Here is a 17028-nt window from a genome sequence, read left to right as displayed (position 1 = left end):
TTTCCAGAAATGAATTAATATGCAACAACATTTAATTGTACAGCGTTGACTCAGAAACTCATGAGCGAGAAAATAATAAAAACAAAGGAATTATTGCTTGTATTTTTTCTCGGCGGTTTTGCAGAACTTTCGCCTTTATTTAAACCTGGTGGTAACTGAAGCTGTAGTCGTGGGAGGCAAAATAATGTGCATCACTAATTCTTTTAAGATTTTTAAAATTAAAAGTTATAAGTTTTCAAAAAATATTTGCACAGTAGATTCCGCAGTCCCGCGTGCATCTCTTCCCTTCATTATTTAATGGAAAAGCAATTCACAGTTTTTCCTAAAGCAAACTAGAAAAGCTGTCAATATCAAACAGTAAAATATCTCTAGTGCCAAAAATCACCCAAAAAAATCCCACTTTCTCCCCTGACAACAACCGGGTAATTTTCCAAACGAATCCTATTTTCATCATCTTTAAATAATATAATGATGGAAATGAATGTTTTAACTTTGCTCGATTTTCTGTTCGCACATCCTACAGGCCACAACATATTACTTTACAAAAAGGCTCGTCTACACTTTTTTTTTCAATACTTCAAATTTTTTAAGTATTTTACAATACACACACGTTGTGTTAATTTTCTTAGCAGTTCCTACAATCACACCATCTCAGCTCCTGTGCGCTGCAATGCAACAAGTGTTCACCAGCTTCCAATCACATGCCAACGAACCAGTTCCCATATTTATATTAATAATTCAATTATGATCCAATCCGTTCAAAGCGAGATGAGCGATATTTTAGTAGCTCTATATGATGCTTTGTCAAACTGAAGGTGGACATATCAAACGATATCAAGAAATTAAATAACGGTTCATTTATAAATAAATTAGAAAATAAAATAGTTTGTAAACAGGTCTGCTTCTCTTATACAATGTTTACAACCCTGCAAAATTGTATGATTTAAACCTTGATTTTAATGATCTTTTACATACTGCTATAAAAGATCTTGTTTACACACTGGTGATCACAAAGCGCATATTACCGCACTGAATACATGAGATTGATTACATTTCTGTAAAAACCCTTCAGCAAATAGAAAATGAACCCAGGACAAAAGGCAACACTGGTCGATATGTGGAAAAAACTTTCTTAATGAATATTCAATAAAACTACTGCACACCATGTATTACATGTGATTTCACGTTGTAATTGAAATGTCGCATTTTAATCTGCTTGCTCTTATTTGACTATTTACCGAGTTTATTTTTTTACCTCGACCTCCAAACAAAAATAAACGAAAATCGAGGCTGCAGTACTTCAAAAGTAGAAAACGAATGAAAAACAATGTAAAATCTAACAATTACGGTCAATTAAATAATTTAGAATATAATAATGCATGTAATGAGCTCATCCGAAGACATTAAGAGTTAGTATAATTTGTACGTTTATTTTATATACATTTAGAAACCTTAGATTTATTTACTTGGGCGAGTTAATACAAATTATCTAATAACTAATGCATGAGTTATGTCAGTACCGATTTGTGCTACAAGTTACGGTTTTATTATGATGTATACATTTGTAACATTATAATTCTGTAGTAGTAATTTATATATTACTGGTCTCCTAAAAAGTGAACTAAATGCTGACACTTTGATTAGTGTTCTCTACAAGTCCTAAAGCAGTTTATATATATTTTTGCAAAATATTGTAAAAAATATTGAAGCTGAATAAATGTTCCAGTCCCCATGAATTTATTAAAGATTTTATACTGTTTCTGAAGGCCAGCTAAATGCCAACCAGGTTTAATATGACTTATCAGCCCCACACCATTTCAGGCTGCCACTCTGATTTATAGTAGTCACCCAAACTTATCTTCCAAACAGAGAGAGATCTGACAGTGGAGCAGAAGGAGGAGAGAGAAATCCCACCACCTCTCACCACCTGGTCTGACACGATTCTGCATATGTGAGGAGTGTAGGATTCACTTCCAGGGATCTTCTCAGCAGTCACTAAGTTCAACTAGCAGACGATGTAAAGCCCTCATTGCAAAACGGTTTGTATGTGTGTGAGTTTGTTCCTATGGCTGCTGCTCATCTGTTCAGGGCGCAACATGAGATCTGAAGAAAGGAGAGATTAAACTTGTTCCCGTGTGTCATATATCTCAAACTCCCCACTCCATATTGATGTACAGGTGTAGAGGGTTTACAGCTCCCCAAAGCAGGGGGTGGAATATAAATATTTAAAGGATATGATTAAGATTGACTTTTTAAATAAATCTTATGCTTTTGCTAACATTTCATCACATTTCTATGAATTCTTTTCACAAGTTTATCAAACATGATCTTTTTTTTCCTCCTATAAAAACCAATGAATGTATTAATTCACTACCTAATTATCTCACAGAATATAATAAACTGTACAGAGTGACATTCTTTAGCCTGTATGTTTTGTGTGTTTATAATAAAAGGTTCTGTTATGGAGCATTTTTGGCCTCATCACTGGTTTTGTCTATGATCAGGGCTATTCCGGAAAGTTATAAACGAAATGATATTGTTTATGACTATTACATTACTGACAATACTGTAATGTAATGTCAAATTCAAAACATGCCTCGTTCCTCACATAATTGTTTACAGAGACAAAGGAGTGCAACTTGATTAGAACATTAAAATATCTCAAAAACTGAATGCAGACTTTATTTTATTTAAACAGTCAGAGAATACTAGAGAACTCACACATATACACACACACAAGATTTTTTTTTTACTTGTTTAGGTTGGTGGAAATAAGAGAACACGAATACCTTTGAAACTACAGGAACTGAATTTAGATGTAAAGGAGTACATAAAGTCGACCGTAGCCTCTATTCTTTATTTATTAATTCTCTTTCCATTCTGTGTCTCAGCTCAGTCCTTGGTATTGACACATAACAATAAATGGTCAGAATGTACAGATCATCCTTTAAAGTAAATAGACACAAAGCAACGTGCATTTGACAGATCATTTTACTTGCATGGATTTATATTCAACAGGATTAAATCAGTGTCATTCAAAAGCACATAACGGCTCACAAAAAAAATCATGTACGATTCGTTCATGGGGATATAGTCATGCCAATTTTGACCTTTGTAAATCATTCAGTGAGTGAGTCCAGCAATCCCTTCACATCACATGCACCACAGTGTTGCTGCATGCACTACGATGTCCAATCCAACCATAACAGCTTTCATTACGCCACAAGCTGAGCTGAAAGCTATTACAGCAAAACCTTCATCAATATCACTGGTATTTCTTTATGTCCTGTCATGTCATGTCCTGTTTATTCCAGTTCAAGAGAATGGTTCCTTTAAAAATGTCATAACAAAGCAAACTGATATGTGAGTGCACGTGTGTGTGTGTGTGTGTGTGTGTGTGTGTGTGTGTGTGTTCTCAGAGATAGAGATTTGCTACCCAGTTATTAACTCCCTTTAAACGACGTTACACACAGACAGAGTCAAGAGGTTTTTACAATGAATATCCTAAAAAATTCAAAAGGAAACCAACACTAAGTGGCTTATTTACTAGCAGACAATTGACCCTGCAGTAATCAATACATTTAAAAAGCAAAAGAAAGAATACACAGCACACACAGCAAATCAAAGCCACATACATAGAATACATTTAGTACACACAAAAAAAAAAGCTAAACCATAGATGTGAGCAAAAGAGCAGAGAAACCCTATGCAACATTTTAACATTAGCAGTAGTATTAGTGAACATTTACAATCACTAATTTGAGAGGAAAAAAACAAAACAGTCACGTTATATTTCTTTCCCCCAAATAATCATATAAAATACTAAAATAGATTTTTATTCTTGTGAGATATAAATGTAATGTTTGTATCATTTGGTATGATCATAAAAGTGACCATGTAAATAGTATATTTATACATTAATACAAAGGCAAAATTAAGATTCAGCAACTAGTCAAAGAAACTTTGCATAAAAAGCAGTGTGTCCTGATCTTCCCCTCAAGATGCATGCGATCAAACACTTGGAAGCATCTTTTACTGTTTTCTAATCTGAATAATGCAGCGAGTAACACAATGAAATAACACATGAAAATATACAGTGATGAGGAAATGTGTTGACAGATTTCACTGCTTTATATTTCAAATGGTGTATTTCTGATGAAGCTTTGCACACTCCTGGTGTCTTCATGAAGGAAGTACACACAGGAGGCGTTTTGTAAAACTTGTCAAAAGATCAGCATACTAGACAACGTTTGTGAAACCATTTTCTAAAAAACCCCCCCAAAAAACAATTTACTCATTAAAAATGATTAACTGATTAATATTACATTTTGATTTAGAAATACATGGGTTTTATCTTTACTATTTAAACTTGCCATAGATATAAATTTCAACTACTGCAATGTTGTTAAGCCAAAAAAATAAAAAACTTCAAATCGAACATGTTTAATCTTTTGGCTGAGAGGGAAACTAGACCCAAACAACACGTGGAATAACAAACAGATACATTAAGTTACACCATGAATCTCAATGCCCCAAGATATATTGGCATGAACATGTCTCAACTGCACATGAGGATTTTTTGGACTATCCAGTATCAGTGTTTGAGAAAAGGACAAAATGGCAGCTGTGACAGAATGAATTACTTGCAGGAGCTAAATGTTCCCCTCTCTCTCTCTCTCTCTCTCTCTCTCTCTCTCTCTCTCTTCTCTCTCTCTCTATGTTTGTTACACAAGTAAGAATCAAGTGGCACATTTACTAAAAGCCTGCATGCAGGTCTCGCCTCCATTTCCACCCTGATGTGAAGGGATTTTTTTCATTGCTCTTCACGCGAAGATTGGCTGGGCGGAAGGTGAAGTCAACATTGCACACAACAAACACCCACTGGATGGAGGAAGGGGAGCACTTTCTATGTGATGGGATAAAGAGGTGGAAAGGTTGTCACAGAGGAGAAGCTCTCTACGGGAACGCTGTGGGGTAAAGGCTGAGCGGCTGGCTCTCGTTTGTGGGCAGAGGAGAGCGGTAACCTTCAAAGTTACGAGGTATGCTGCCACTTGTGGAGCCTGAGCTGTTACTCAGTGTCTCAATACTGCCTTCTCGCTGCAGCTCCGCTGCAAAACAGAACAAGACACAGATAGGAAAGAGAAAGCACAGATTGATAATGTCAATTCAAACACAAAGGCTTTTATGTATCTATACACATACATACATATACACATAATACATATTCAGCCCCATTAGCTGCAGTGAAAAATGCGTGAATATTTAAAGACAAAAATGAAATACACAGTATACGGATTTCACAACTGTTCATCCAAGCATTTCTAAAGCACTAGACTATTTTTGTGCTAAAAGTTTAAATCTACAAATTTTAGTACAATTATGTAAAAGAGTTACAGATAAAATTGAGGTAAACTTTCTGTACATAAAAATAATGTGGAGCCTCAATTATGTTGGAAAATTACGAAATTATCAAGCAAAATAGAAATAAAGGATTAACTGATACACCAGAGCTCTGAGGTGTGTAAGACAATAATTACAAATAAATGAGATGGATGTTATGTGCTGAAATCAACTATGATATAAAGGGTATTTGGGATGATGTACATTACGGACTTGATTACACATAAAGAAATACAATCCAATAGATTATATGGAATATAGAATTCTATAGAATTACGTGTAGAGAAAACATAATTGTAACAGGTTAAAAAAGCAAATAATAATTGATCTATAACATAGATATACTATCTATGTTATAGATATAACATAGCTATTACATAATAAACTACCAGCTACCAAGATTTTATAAATAATCTAATAATTTAATGTTTTACTTGCTATATCTATGCTTACATGAGTGTGAATTTGTTCCTGTGTTTGGTTTTCTAATAAAGAATTAAAATTGGTGAATTGGTGATTTCTATAGACTCACTACAGAATGCCATTCTTTTGACTAAAAGATAGATAATGCTTTATTCAACATGATGTGTTAATAATCTTTTCATTAGAGCCTTAAAAATCATAATATTTAATGTATATATTCAGAAGAATATGCCAAAATGCTACTTTGAAGTGAATTAGGAGCAGAGTGTCAGGGTGGATGTGGCCTCATGACCCAAGCGTCAGGTTTAGAAGGAAGCAGGCTGGCAAGGCTTCGGGTGGCTGCATTCCCCTGGATGATATGTGCTCAGGAGGGAGGACAGTCAGGGTGTGTGTTTGCTTTGGTGAGAGTACTCCGTGAACATAACCCCATGACAGAAGCACATAAATTGCACACTGCTGCCACAACGTGAAGGGAGTGTACTAGTGAAGTGACCATAGTACTGCTTTCTCTAATCATTGATACAAACATGCATTTGAACCTTCTGGTTTAAATATACACCAGCTTCAAGACATCTTACAACCTGAGAGTGATCAGACTGCAGCAGGTCATAGTCCAGTTTCCAGGCTGGACAGCATGGATCATGTGCACCACAGACGAGGCAATCTGGAGAGGAAGGTATGCACTAGCGAGGAGTTCTTCAATGAAAGCAAATGATGCTGACACAGATACCCTTACAAGCACGCTCATAATATTGACACTTTACATGCACAGGCCTCTCCAACACATTCCACCATCATAAATTCATAGATTCACTTCCTGTATTTATACAACTCTACACACATGTTCTGGAAGTGCTTGAACTGATATGAAATATATAAAGACATTTGCTTTAATAAAACCCAAACTGAAACTTTTGGCCATAGTAAACAAGACTTTATTTAGGGGTATCCCAATACACTTCATCACTCTGAGGACACGATCACTACAGTGAAGTTTCTATTTGCCTCATGGTTGATTTCTTTGTATTCTTTGTATTAAATGATGCAGATGTCATATGTACACCTTTATACATATACGAAAGCCTATACCTCCACTGAATTACTTTAACATCAGGCAATGCTGAATCTTCCCCAGTAGAGCACATATTGAAGTGAAACTGCACTTTGTTGGATAAAACTCTTTCACAAATGCTGTATAATACATATGTCCTTAAAGTTTACTGAAAAAACTCGTACAGTATTAATGTTCTCAGGTAATGTAGAGATCTATCTGCCAGGTTCACAGTTTAAATCCACCTCACAATGAACAGAACAGTTGGTCATGGAGTGACCTGCTACTCTGCAGGTCATGCAAAAGCGAAATGCAGATTGGGAAACCAGAGCCAGCAAGCCTGCATGTCTCCCTTCTCTCCTCAGCATGCTTTCTTCTGATTCAGAACACACTGCTGCAGCTGGGGGCTTGTGGTGGCCAAGACAGATTGAGTTGTGCATTAGGAAGAAACGAAATGGGGATCAAAGTAAACAAAAAGCCCTTAATCAGGCTGCTAGGTCTGAGCAAATGGCAGTGAGAGAGTCTGCCTAATTACTGCCCTTACTATCAAAGAGAGAGAGAGAGTGAGACTAAGAGCAAGAGAGCACGACAGAGAGAGGGATTGAAAGGGGGGATGAAGTCTGTAACCCACACCAATACTATACTTATCCCATCTGATTGTTTTGTTTTGCACTTTAATCTCAATGTGGCACAGCTGGCACTGGTTAGTGCTCTCACGTCATGCTGTTCCTCAGGCCGACGCCGTCATGGCCTTTAAGACATGGGCACACAGACACACACCTTGTGGATGTCGCTACTGCTGCTCAACGCGTCACTGCTTTCAGACTCCCGTCGCCTTTAACTTTCACCCGACTCTCGCAAGGTTTTCAAAAGATTGATTAAGTTGTAAATGAAAGGTGTATGTGAGTGTGTGTATATATGCCATTTTTCAGCCTTAATTTAAAGGAGCTGCCAAAGGGTTACGCCAACAAGTTATGAAAACAATCAGGCTCCGACACTCAGGCACCGCCCGCCGTAACACAGGGGTGAAGAGGCAAAAGTGGAGAAGCTTATTAATAAGAGCAAAGTCTCCATATTTCAACCTCATTAAAGAATGCTTTCAGGGCTGGACAGGTAAAGGTGGCAGGGCCCTCACTGCACCCACTCAAGCCCGCTTTCAATTACACCTAATGAAAACCTAGTGTAACCTGCCGTGCTCTAACGCACTCCAGCCTGCAGCTCAGAAGGCTGCCAAAGGCACATTTCTCATATTCTCATTAGACATAGAGCCATGCTGACTGAGTAGAGATAACGCAGGAGCTGCAGGGCTCCTGACATTCCTGCATGTGGACTTTTTGAGTGAGGAACATCTACATGCATGCAGGGGCCAGCTTCGTTTCTAGAGGATGGGAGGTCAAGGGGTCAAGCACAAGAAGAGACAGTACTAGTGGAATAAAATAAATAGAAGCAGTTCATCCTGGTACAGCGTACTGCACACACGAACATGCGGCTTTGAGAGACAGCAGTGTAGTCCTGCTCCTGGCTGAACACAAGAGCGATAAGTGCCAGCCCTCCCTATACAGCATGTGCAAGTGCACTCACAAAGTATATTCATAAAATGTTGAACCTGAACCAGGCAATGGCAATGCATTAACAAAGATGTGCTAACAGCCATAATTACACATAGAGCCATTTTTTCAATTTGTTTTTCAGACAAAAACACTAGTTATTGGGGAGTTAGAGGGACTTTTAAAGGGTGAATGAAGCTCAAACTATAATTTGCATCAAACATTTTATCCAGATTTGGGACAATATTTACTATTTTGAGCCATAATGTATGTGAGAATTGATTAATGTTAAGTAAGACTAACTCAAGATTTAAGAAACTGAAACTCAAGTTAAATAAAATCAAAGGCTAAATAAGATTTACAGCTCACACTCACACTCACACACACACACACACACGTCGACTGTGACAGATGCTTTAATGACCAGCAACACTAATGTATACAATGAGCACTGAAACTTGTCAAATTAAAATCTGTAAATTCTACTGAAATAAAGACTTATTACAGCTGACAGTGTAACTGACTGAACTGCTTTAAGCCCGAGACTGAAATCCAGGCTGGCAGGATGCAAGGTTCATGCCATTTACAATTACAAATCACTCCAGCCTCTGGTCTAAGTTGTGTTTTGATTTAATTAGCTGATGTGATTGTTGTCTATAATCCTAAATAGGCCTTTGATTAATGAGTGCAGTCAGCACGCTGGCTCTAGGGCTAAGCTCTGAATAAGTCTAGTGGAAAGTGGTGATGAGCAAAGCTTCACTCATGCACAGATACCGAAACGCTAAACTTCCTGCGGCCTGAGGACCAACATTAACCCGCATTCAGCTAGACTTTCACTTACAACTTTAGTTCTTACCTAACCAGTTCACATTAGCCTACAGCTCACACACGAGAGAGCTTCTCTTTAATAAATGGCATGGTTAAATCTGTACGTCTGAAGCACACTCGGCATGAACAATGATCCCTCATACTCAAACACAATTTGTGCAACTGTGACCTTTTGGAAAGCCGAGTCACAATCAATATTTCATTTGTCTTAAATGGTTTATTTCAAAGCATGCTGTGTGAAATTTGAAAGGGAGAGATGTAAAAACATAAAAAAGGTTGATGGAAAGAGAAATAGCTTCGTTCACAACACAAAAAAGTGCCAACAGTGCTTTATATGAGGAACAGTAGCAGCAGCTGCTTGTTCCTATGACTTGTTATTATTCACTTGTTCCCCTGATTTTCTCACTCATTTGATTTCCTCAAAAGTCTGATGCTCAGAATTTTATTTCTAACACCATTAAAACATACATAATAGCATTTAAGCATATGCTATTTCTAATACTAATTGTTATAAAAGTTATGCAGCTTTTGTGTGGCATCCAATAGAACAAACAGGTTGAAATAATAGTTTTGAAGGCATCACTACAACATACATAGTCACTGATACAGATGTATCACTACTTTCTGCAAATCGTACACTGCATTTCTAAATCACTAAGCATGAGCTCACCCTTTCACCACCATAATCTTCATCAACATCTCATAATTAACAATATTTCTGAACGTATTCTATTACATTAATATAAAGAAATTAAAAATAATACAGAGGGTTTTTTTTTCTAACAACTGCATGTACTTTTTTAACATCCCACTTCACATTTAATCCCCATATTGCTGTAATAACCTCCACTGTTCTGCGAGGATGTTTCACTAGAATTAAGAGTGTGGTTGTGAAGATTTGTGCTCATTCAGCCAAAAGGGCGTTAGTTAACTCATGTATTGATTTAAAGAGGGAGAGGAGGCCTGGGGTGCAGTCAGCATTCCAATTCATCCCAAAGGTGTTCATTAGGGTGGATGTAAGAGCTCTATAGCAGGCCACTTAAGATGTTTCCATCCAACCCATGTAAACCATGTCTTCATGAAGTTTGCTTTGTATAAAAAGGTATTGTCATGCTGGATCATGCATCCAAAGACAACTGTGTGCCTTCAAATTTGTAGTAACAGTTTGGGATGTACCACATACAACTAGAAAAATCAGGCATCCCAAAACCTTTGTGCATACAATATATACCTGTGTAGCCTGTAGATATATAATATATATAATTGATAAAAATCAACATCAATTATTGGACTTTTTCTATTGAGATTTTCTCTATATATACTTTTCCTTATTATTCCATCAATCCTGACTACCTGCACCCTTCCTTTTGCTGCCAGTCAAACATGCTTTCCTGTGGTTTGCTTCTCGTTGCTAAATAAATCTTGGAACGCTTGGTCACTCTTGGTTTTATAAGTACTTACTTGCTTTCTCTCCCTTGCTCTCTCTTTCTCTCTCTCTCAAGTCCTGCCTTTTGAGTGCCACTCCCTTGAGCAAGCTGTTAAGTGCATTCCCCAAAAATCCCATTGCTTTTGTCTCATCGCTCTGGCGGCTGTAGTGTGGTCAGTAAACCTGAGACAATGACTGTGTAGCAAAAGTAGAGATAAAGGATACAATAAGATCTAGTTCCATAACAGGGACAGAGGAATGTACAGGCACTAAGAGAGGATGTAGAGGAAGCTGTTACTCTGAATCACTGGATGTTGAAATAATTCTTCACTATCTCACAGTGTCACTGCACATTAAACTCAAACTCTTGGCTGGCCAAAGAGTGTGATCCTCAAATGAATGGGTGAGTGCTGAGAGGAAGAAATAATGGTGCTTTTTTTTTTTACTCCCCTTCCCTCACCTTTTAGTCAGTGTGACAAATGATCAAATAAATGTTCCAGAAAAAAAACAAGGATTTAAATAATTCACATGGACACAGTGTGTGACATTAGAACATGGGCCAATAACTGAATCCGAGATAAAAAATAAAAATAAAATTAATAACAACTTGATTATGTTCATAGCTCACAGACATTAACTTAATGGTGTTATGTCTATGTATGAATGATTGGGGAGGGAATACAAGTAGATTTAGAATCCTTGCTGTGCATGCTACTAGGTTTTGAGAGAAGAAGGAGGAAAAAAAGACCAAATACATCCTTAAATATATGAGAATTGGTTGTAGACAACAATGTAAAGCAGGTTAAAGTAGGTCAGAAGCCATGGGGCTTAATGTTAACAACAACAGCAACCAGTGAGCTAATTAGCAAAACAAATCTCTGCTGTGTAAAAATACTTTATACCAAAGGACATTTCAGAAAATGTTTGGTTAAAAAAACAAAACCTTTATATATATATATGTGTAACTGGTTTATTCCATGCATTTTTTGCCTTAATAAAAAAACAAAATCACTTTGTAGTAAAAGGAAAAAGATAGTGGATGGGTATCAATATTGGGAGATTTGTAAGGTTTACGCATTAGTTTTGCAAAAAGCTTTATCAACTCTGCTTACAATAAATCTGTCCACTCATTATTATTAAATTTACAAAACAGAAAACACAAACAAATCACATAGTGTTATAATCCCTGACCCACTGTTAATGCCTTCAGGCACAAGTGGCAGTGTTCGATTCTGTAGTTGTTGTTTACACCACAAACCCACTAGCATGTCACATTGTGCCTAATAAGTGACGCAAAAGATCTCCATTTGTCCTTCACGACAAATAAATCATTTGAATATATCTGCTTAGGTGGGTAAGTGTCTATTTTCCATATGCAAATATGTGGTGTGCTTGTCTACACATAAGTGCTCTACACTACACTTGAACTTTAAAACTTTCTCTCAACTCAGAGCTGCAGCACTAGATTCAGCAGCAGTCTGAATGAAGCCGGATTAGCACCAGGTTTGTTTGTGTAATCTATCATACCCGTTGTAAAAGCAGGCGCTGTATGATTGATTAGCAGCGTGCTAATATCTTGCGTGGCGGGCGGCTGAGCCAGTGCACTTTCAGCTATGCGTTATTGCTCTAGAGATTGCTATCTTTTGCTGTTAAAACGAGCACTCACTCAGATAATGGCCCTCCATTGCACAGATGAATAAGTGTGACTCAGTCCAATCCAAATAGCAATATTACCTTCATCAACCAAAAATGGCAAACAAAATGGAGAGTTTCAGAAAGCCAGGCTCAGAAATTGCTTATGCTATATGTTTGATGAGCCCACTTAGTTATTAGGAGTAGATGATTACAAGCTGCCTTCAGGTTAAACAGGACATTCACTTCATATTTGTTATAAACTTTTTCTTTCATCTTTTAATATTAGGCAGCCATGCGAATACGTCACACTCAGATACTTTCTAAGATCTAATCTTTATTCTACCAAAGATTACTCATAGGTTTCTCGGAAGAATTAATTAATCCAGCAAACACACCAGCTGCTGGCTATCACAGCATATGAGTATACAGCTGACCAGGACTATATCCCACATCTATATACAGTATGGGTTTGTGTGCCAGAGTCCTTTCACCTGCATCATTAAAATGCACCTTTAAAGCAGCACTTGTAAAGCCTTAGTGAACACTGTATCTGTCTTGAATGTAGAGTGCATCCTCATCCTTGACCAGACTTAAAAAAAAAATTGAAAAGTGGTAGAATTTGTTTCATTGCTGATCACATCCAAAGCCTGCTTGAAAGCAGCTCAACCACAGTCATGCTTCAATAGCAAACCAGAGCACTGAGTAATGGTCATTTCAATCATTGTAGAGTGGCTAGAAAATAAACAGACCGTCTAGAGACTGTTAGTAGACTGAAACAGATTTTTGGAAACGAAACATCTTGCTAATTGTTAGAACTTTGTGCTATGTAAGTAATAAAATATAGCAGAGCATGCTGTTCTTAAAAAAAATAATCAACAGCGGGGTGATGTTATGAGAACTGATGGGATGCAGGGTCCGCATAACATCACCCTGGACTCTGCATTATTATGTTAATAAAACTCAGTTATTATTCTCCAGTAACAGCATGTTTTTACATTTTTTATTAATTACATCATGACACATTAAGTCACAGAAGATATCACTCTTACTTCTTACAGTCTCTGTTTCTCTCATGATAAGACAGAAAAAATGCAGCTCATAATCCTACAAAGACACTTCACAAGTTCTGTCTTAAAAAATATAGAATATAAGTTACAGCTTTACCGCTGGCTGTTCTAATGCGCTGACACTGGAGACTCCTTCTTAAAGCACTAAACAATTGCCTCCGACATACAAGTCTGTCACAATGTTGGAGTGTGGTATAACAGTGCTTTGTTTCCAAATTTCTGCTATACCTAAAGTATAGCACATTACAGCCTAGTAGTATGTGTGTGTGTGTGTGTGTGTGTGTGTGTGTGTGTGTGTATGTGTGTGTGTGTGTGTTCCTATATAAAGAATGTATACTTGTGTGGGTAAAGCATATGTTTTCCCATTAACCTCAAAGCATGATTGTGTGAGTGCCTGTGTAAATGTGTGTATGCATGTGTGACAGACTTTCAGTGTTTGTATGTATACATGTGGTCATTTGTGTTCACCTACGTGTGTCCATGCGTGTCCACTTGAGAGTCTGTGTGTGTGTGTGTGTGTGTGTGTGTGTGTGTGTGTGTGTGTGTGTGTACTTATGTGTGGAGGCAGTATGGAACTCCCCCGAAGGAATGCTAAAAGATGTTCTGGGAGAAAGCCTCAGTACTTGAGAGCCGTCGCAAACATCTTCACAAAGCAGTCATTGTGGCATGGCCTGTTAGACCAGTGTGGGTTCACTGTCAAGTGCACAAAAAAGGCATCGGCTCTTGTAAGTGTTAAATGAACACCCAGAGTTATTTCAGGGAACAACTTACAGCTTTCTCACTTCTTTACACCGACATCTGTCGAATGCCCAAAAGCTGTCAATCTCCTCAAATCACCCCTCAGAGAAGTGCATGCACATATGAAATGATAAGGATTTCAGAGAAGGGTATCATCGATGTTGTAAATCTCTCAGAACAGATTAAGCATCTAGATACTTTGAGGCAGATCGTCAAATTTTACTTCGTACTTGTCTGCTGAACGTGCAAATTGAAAAAAGACTACAACATAATACCTGTGTTTAACTGGTATACTGGTGGTATGAATTAAAGACAAGGGGGCAGTGCCTCAGGGTGCAGTCCTGTAATCTTCTTTCTTGCTTAAATTGACTTTATGTTGGTTTAGTACCAATCAAGAAAATCAAATTTTCAACATGTCACTGGGTAAAATCTAATTTCAGGATGACTGCATTTTGAGAGCCTGTGAAAAACAGTCCCATCACCTGCTGAGGGCGGGGCACAACAGACTTCCTTCTCATCAACTCATCATGTTCAGTTTCTCTGAAGAACTGAAAAAGTGGCCTGCTGCATGTCTGCTACTTCTGTAAGACCTGACAGCAGAGAAAGACTGATAGGAGGCAAGGGCAAGATGGAGGCAATGATGGAGAATTAGTTAGAGAGAAGCATAAAGAGAAAAAGAAATAAGTCTTGTCCCATGACAGCAAGCCAGTGGAATCTTCTCCAGGAGAAAAGACATGTGCATGAGATCTTAAGTGCGGAACCATCTGCCTCTGTTTTTCAAAACGACTGTCACTGAACCTGCTGCCTCAAATGGCGTGTGTTACAACTATAAAGAAAGCTTTTGGGTATGATATACACCACTCCAGGTATGATGTAACCCACCTAACACTACTCAGACACACACACACACACACACACACACACACACACACACACACACACACACACACACACACACACACATTTCAGTGCTACAAAGTCACCTGACAATCCTACAACCTACCAAGTATCTATATGAGACTCATTCCTACTGGAGATAAAACTAATGAAAGAAAAAGAATATCAGCATTTACTCATCTTGATCCTCTGTGGTAGTTCAGAAGTATATGATTAGATTTCTTTTCTGGATGGATTTCAACTACAGCCGTGGCGTCTGGCTAAGACACAGACGCAGGCTGATAAAAATGATAGTTGTATCTCATCAGAGGCTCCAGCAGTATGTCCCCAGTCCCTGAGTGGCTTGTTTGGCACTTCCTTCCACAATCCATTTTCTGAGCAATGCTCTGGGCTTTCTACTGAAGCAAAGGGTTAACTATGTGTTCATCTGCCTTGCTAGAGGGCCAAAAGTTGAGTGTAATGTGATCAGTAATGAATTTTGTGTTACATTAGGCTGTATAAATGGATGGACAAGCGCAGACTACAAGTGTCCGGGAGTCGGCCTTAATCTAATGATGCAAAAATAGAGACAGAACCAATTACGAGGAGGACCAACTCAGTGCTGCTGCAGGGACTGCAAATGAATAGGTACAAATCAAATTAGTGCCTAATAGACGCGCTACGAGAGAGGGCCAGTCGATGCTAAATGCATTAGAGCCTTGTGACCTTGTTGCTCCAAGCAGCAGCATGAAGGATTCAACCTCCATCTTCCTTCAGAAATCAAAGGGAGTCTTGTTCGGCGAGGGGGAGGACCACAGGACTGCAGCTTCTTAAATGAGTTAAACATTTGGATTGCCCAGAATGGCAATTTCTCCCTCTTTTTGCTCCCTTTCTCACTGTAGACAACCTAATTCATTATTATAAAATGTGCAATTTCCAAGTTGATCTCCATACGAAATCACTTTAATATGCCAGGACCCTGTCTTTTAGAGGAATTTCACCATTTTTCCCAATTTCAAGAAACCGTATTTGAGTCACACTAATTGTCAGTTCTTGAAACAAAATAGGCTTAACAACTTAAAAACAATAAGGCTAATTTAAATAATGGAGAATTGTGTAAATCATACAAGTTTTAGTTCAATTAAACACTGTAACTCATCTTTCAGTCCTCTCACAATGAGTTAGATGAGCATGGTTCATTCTTTTAAAGTGCTACAAAAGCATCTACTTTTAATATGAGACTAAATAAATACACATAAATCTTTAAAAGGAAATACAAAGATTCACAAATTATGCTGTGGTGATGATGTTGTCAGTACACATGCAACGACAAAAACGGTCATGACTTTGTAATTCACCTGTTCCAGAGCCTACAATGTCTCTGCTGGGTGACTCAGACATGGCTTCAGCAAGCCTCTCTCTCAAGCCGTCGTCTGTGGCATCCACAGAGGACATGTGACGCAGGCCAAAACTCTCGGGCCAGCTGCCACACACCTCCAGCAGGGTCACGCTGTGGTCAAATGTGCCTGAGAGAGAGAGAGGGGAGAGAGAGAGAGAGAGAGAGAGAGAGAGAGAGAGAGAGAGAGAGAGAGAGAGAGAGAGAGGAAGAAAGAGAGGGAGACAGAAGGAGAGAGAGATAAAGAGAGAGAGAGAGAGAGAGAGGGGGGGGGGGAGAGAGGGGGAGAGAGAGAGAGAGAGAGAGAGAGAGAGAGAGAGAAAGAGAGGAAGAAAGAGAGGGAGAGAGAAAGAGAGAGTGATAGAGAGAAAAAGTGAGAGAGAGAGAGAGAGAGAGAGAGAGAGAGAGAGAGAGAGAAAGAGAGAAAGAGAAAGCAATTAGACACATTGTACATATGAGCTTCAGTTATGTGCTGTAAATTAATTTGTAAACTGTGTTTAAACACCTCGTCACTGATCACATGAAGGACATTTTATAGTGGACAGCAGAGAAGAAATAACTAGAGATAACTTCTAACTTCTATCAGGACTGTAGGCTTAAACACATGAAAAAAAAAAAAGATTTATTGAAAAAAAGGGGAA

The 17028-nt window shown here is 38.1% G+C and overlaps 1 protein-coding gene and 1 long non-coding RNA gene across 4 annotated transcripts in view; one reads left to right on the top strand and one right to left on the bottom strand.

The window, feature by feature from the left end:
• LOC310729459 overlaps nucleotides 1–2471 on the top strand; it is a 7451-nt gene extending 4980 nt beyond the window's left edge. For both annotated transcript variants that reach the window (XR_014534568.1, XR_014534569.1), the window contains one exon: nucleotides 1870–2471. This is a non-coding gene — a long non-coding RNA (uncharacterized lncRNA). The remainder of the gene's footprint in view (nucleotides 1–1869) is intronic.
• Nucleotides 2472–2843: 372 nt separating this feature from the next.
• bcas3 (BCAS3 microtubule associated cell migration factor) overlaps nucleotides 2844–17028 on the bottom strand; it is a 214935-nt gene continuing 200750 nt past the window's right edge. For both annotated transcript variants that reach the window (XM_083548588.1, XM_083548589.1), the window contains 2 exons: nucleotides 16350–16517; nucleotides 2844–5108 (listed from right to left, as the gene is read on the bottom strand). In XM_083548588.1, the coding sequence (XP_083404714.1) occupies nucleotides 4957–5108; nucleotides 16350–16517 (320 nt within the window). In that variant the 3' untranslated portion in view covers nucleotides 2844–4956. The remainder of the gene's footprint in view (nucleotides 5109–16349; nucleotides 16518–17028) is intronic.

The sequence above is a fragment of the Silurus aristotelis genome (genome assembly GCF_946808225.1).
Source record: "Silurus aristotelis genome assembly, chromosome: 8".
NCBI lineage: Eukaryota > Metazoa > Chordata > Actinopteri > Siluriformes > Siluridae > Silurus > Silurus aristotelis.
The sequence above is the reverse complement of the archived record's forward strand: the minus strand, read 5'-3'. Positions and strand labels throughout refer to the sequence as shown.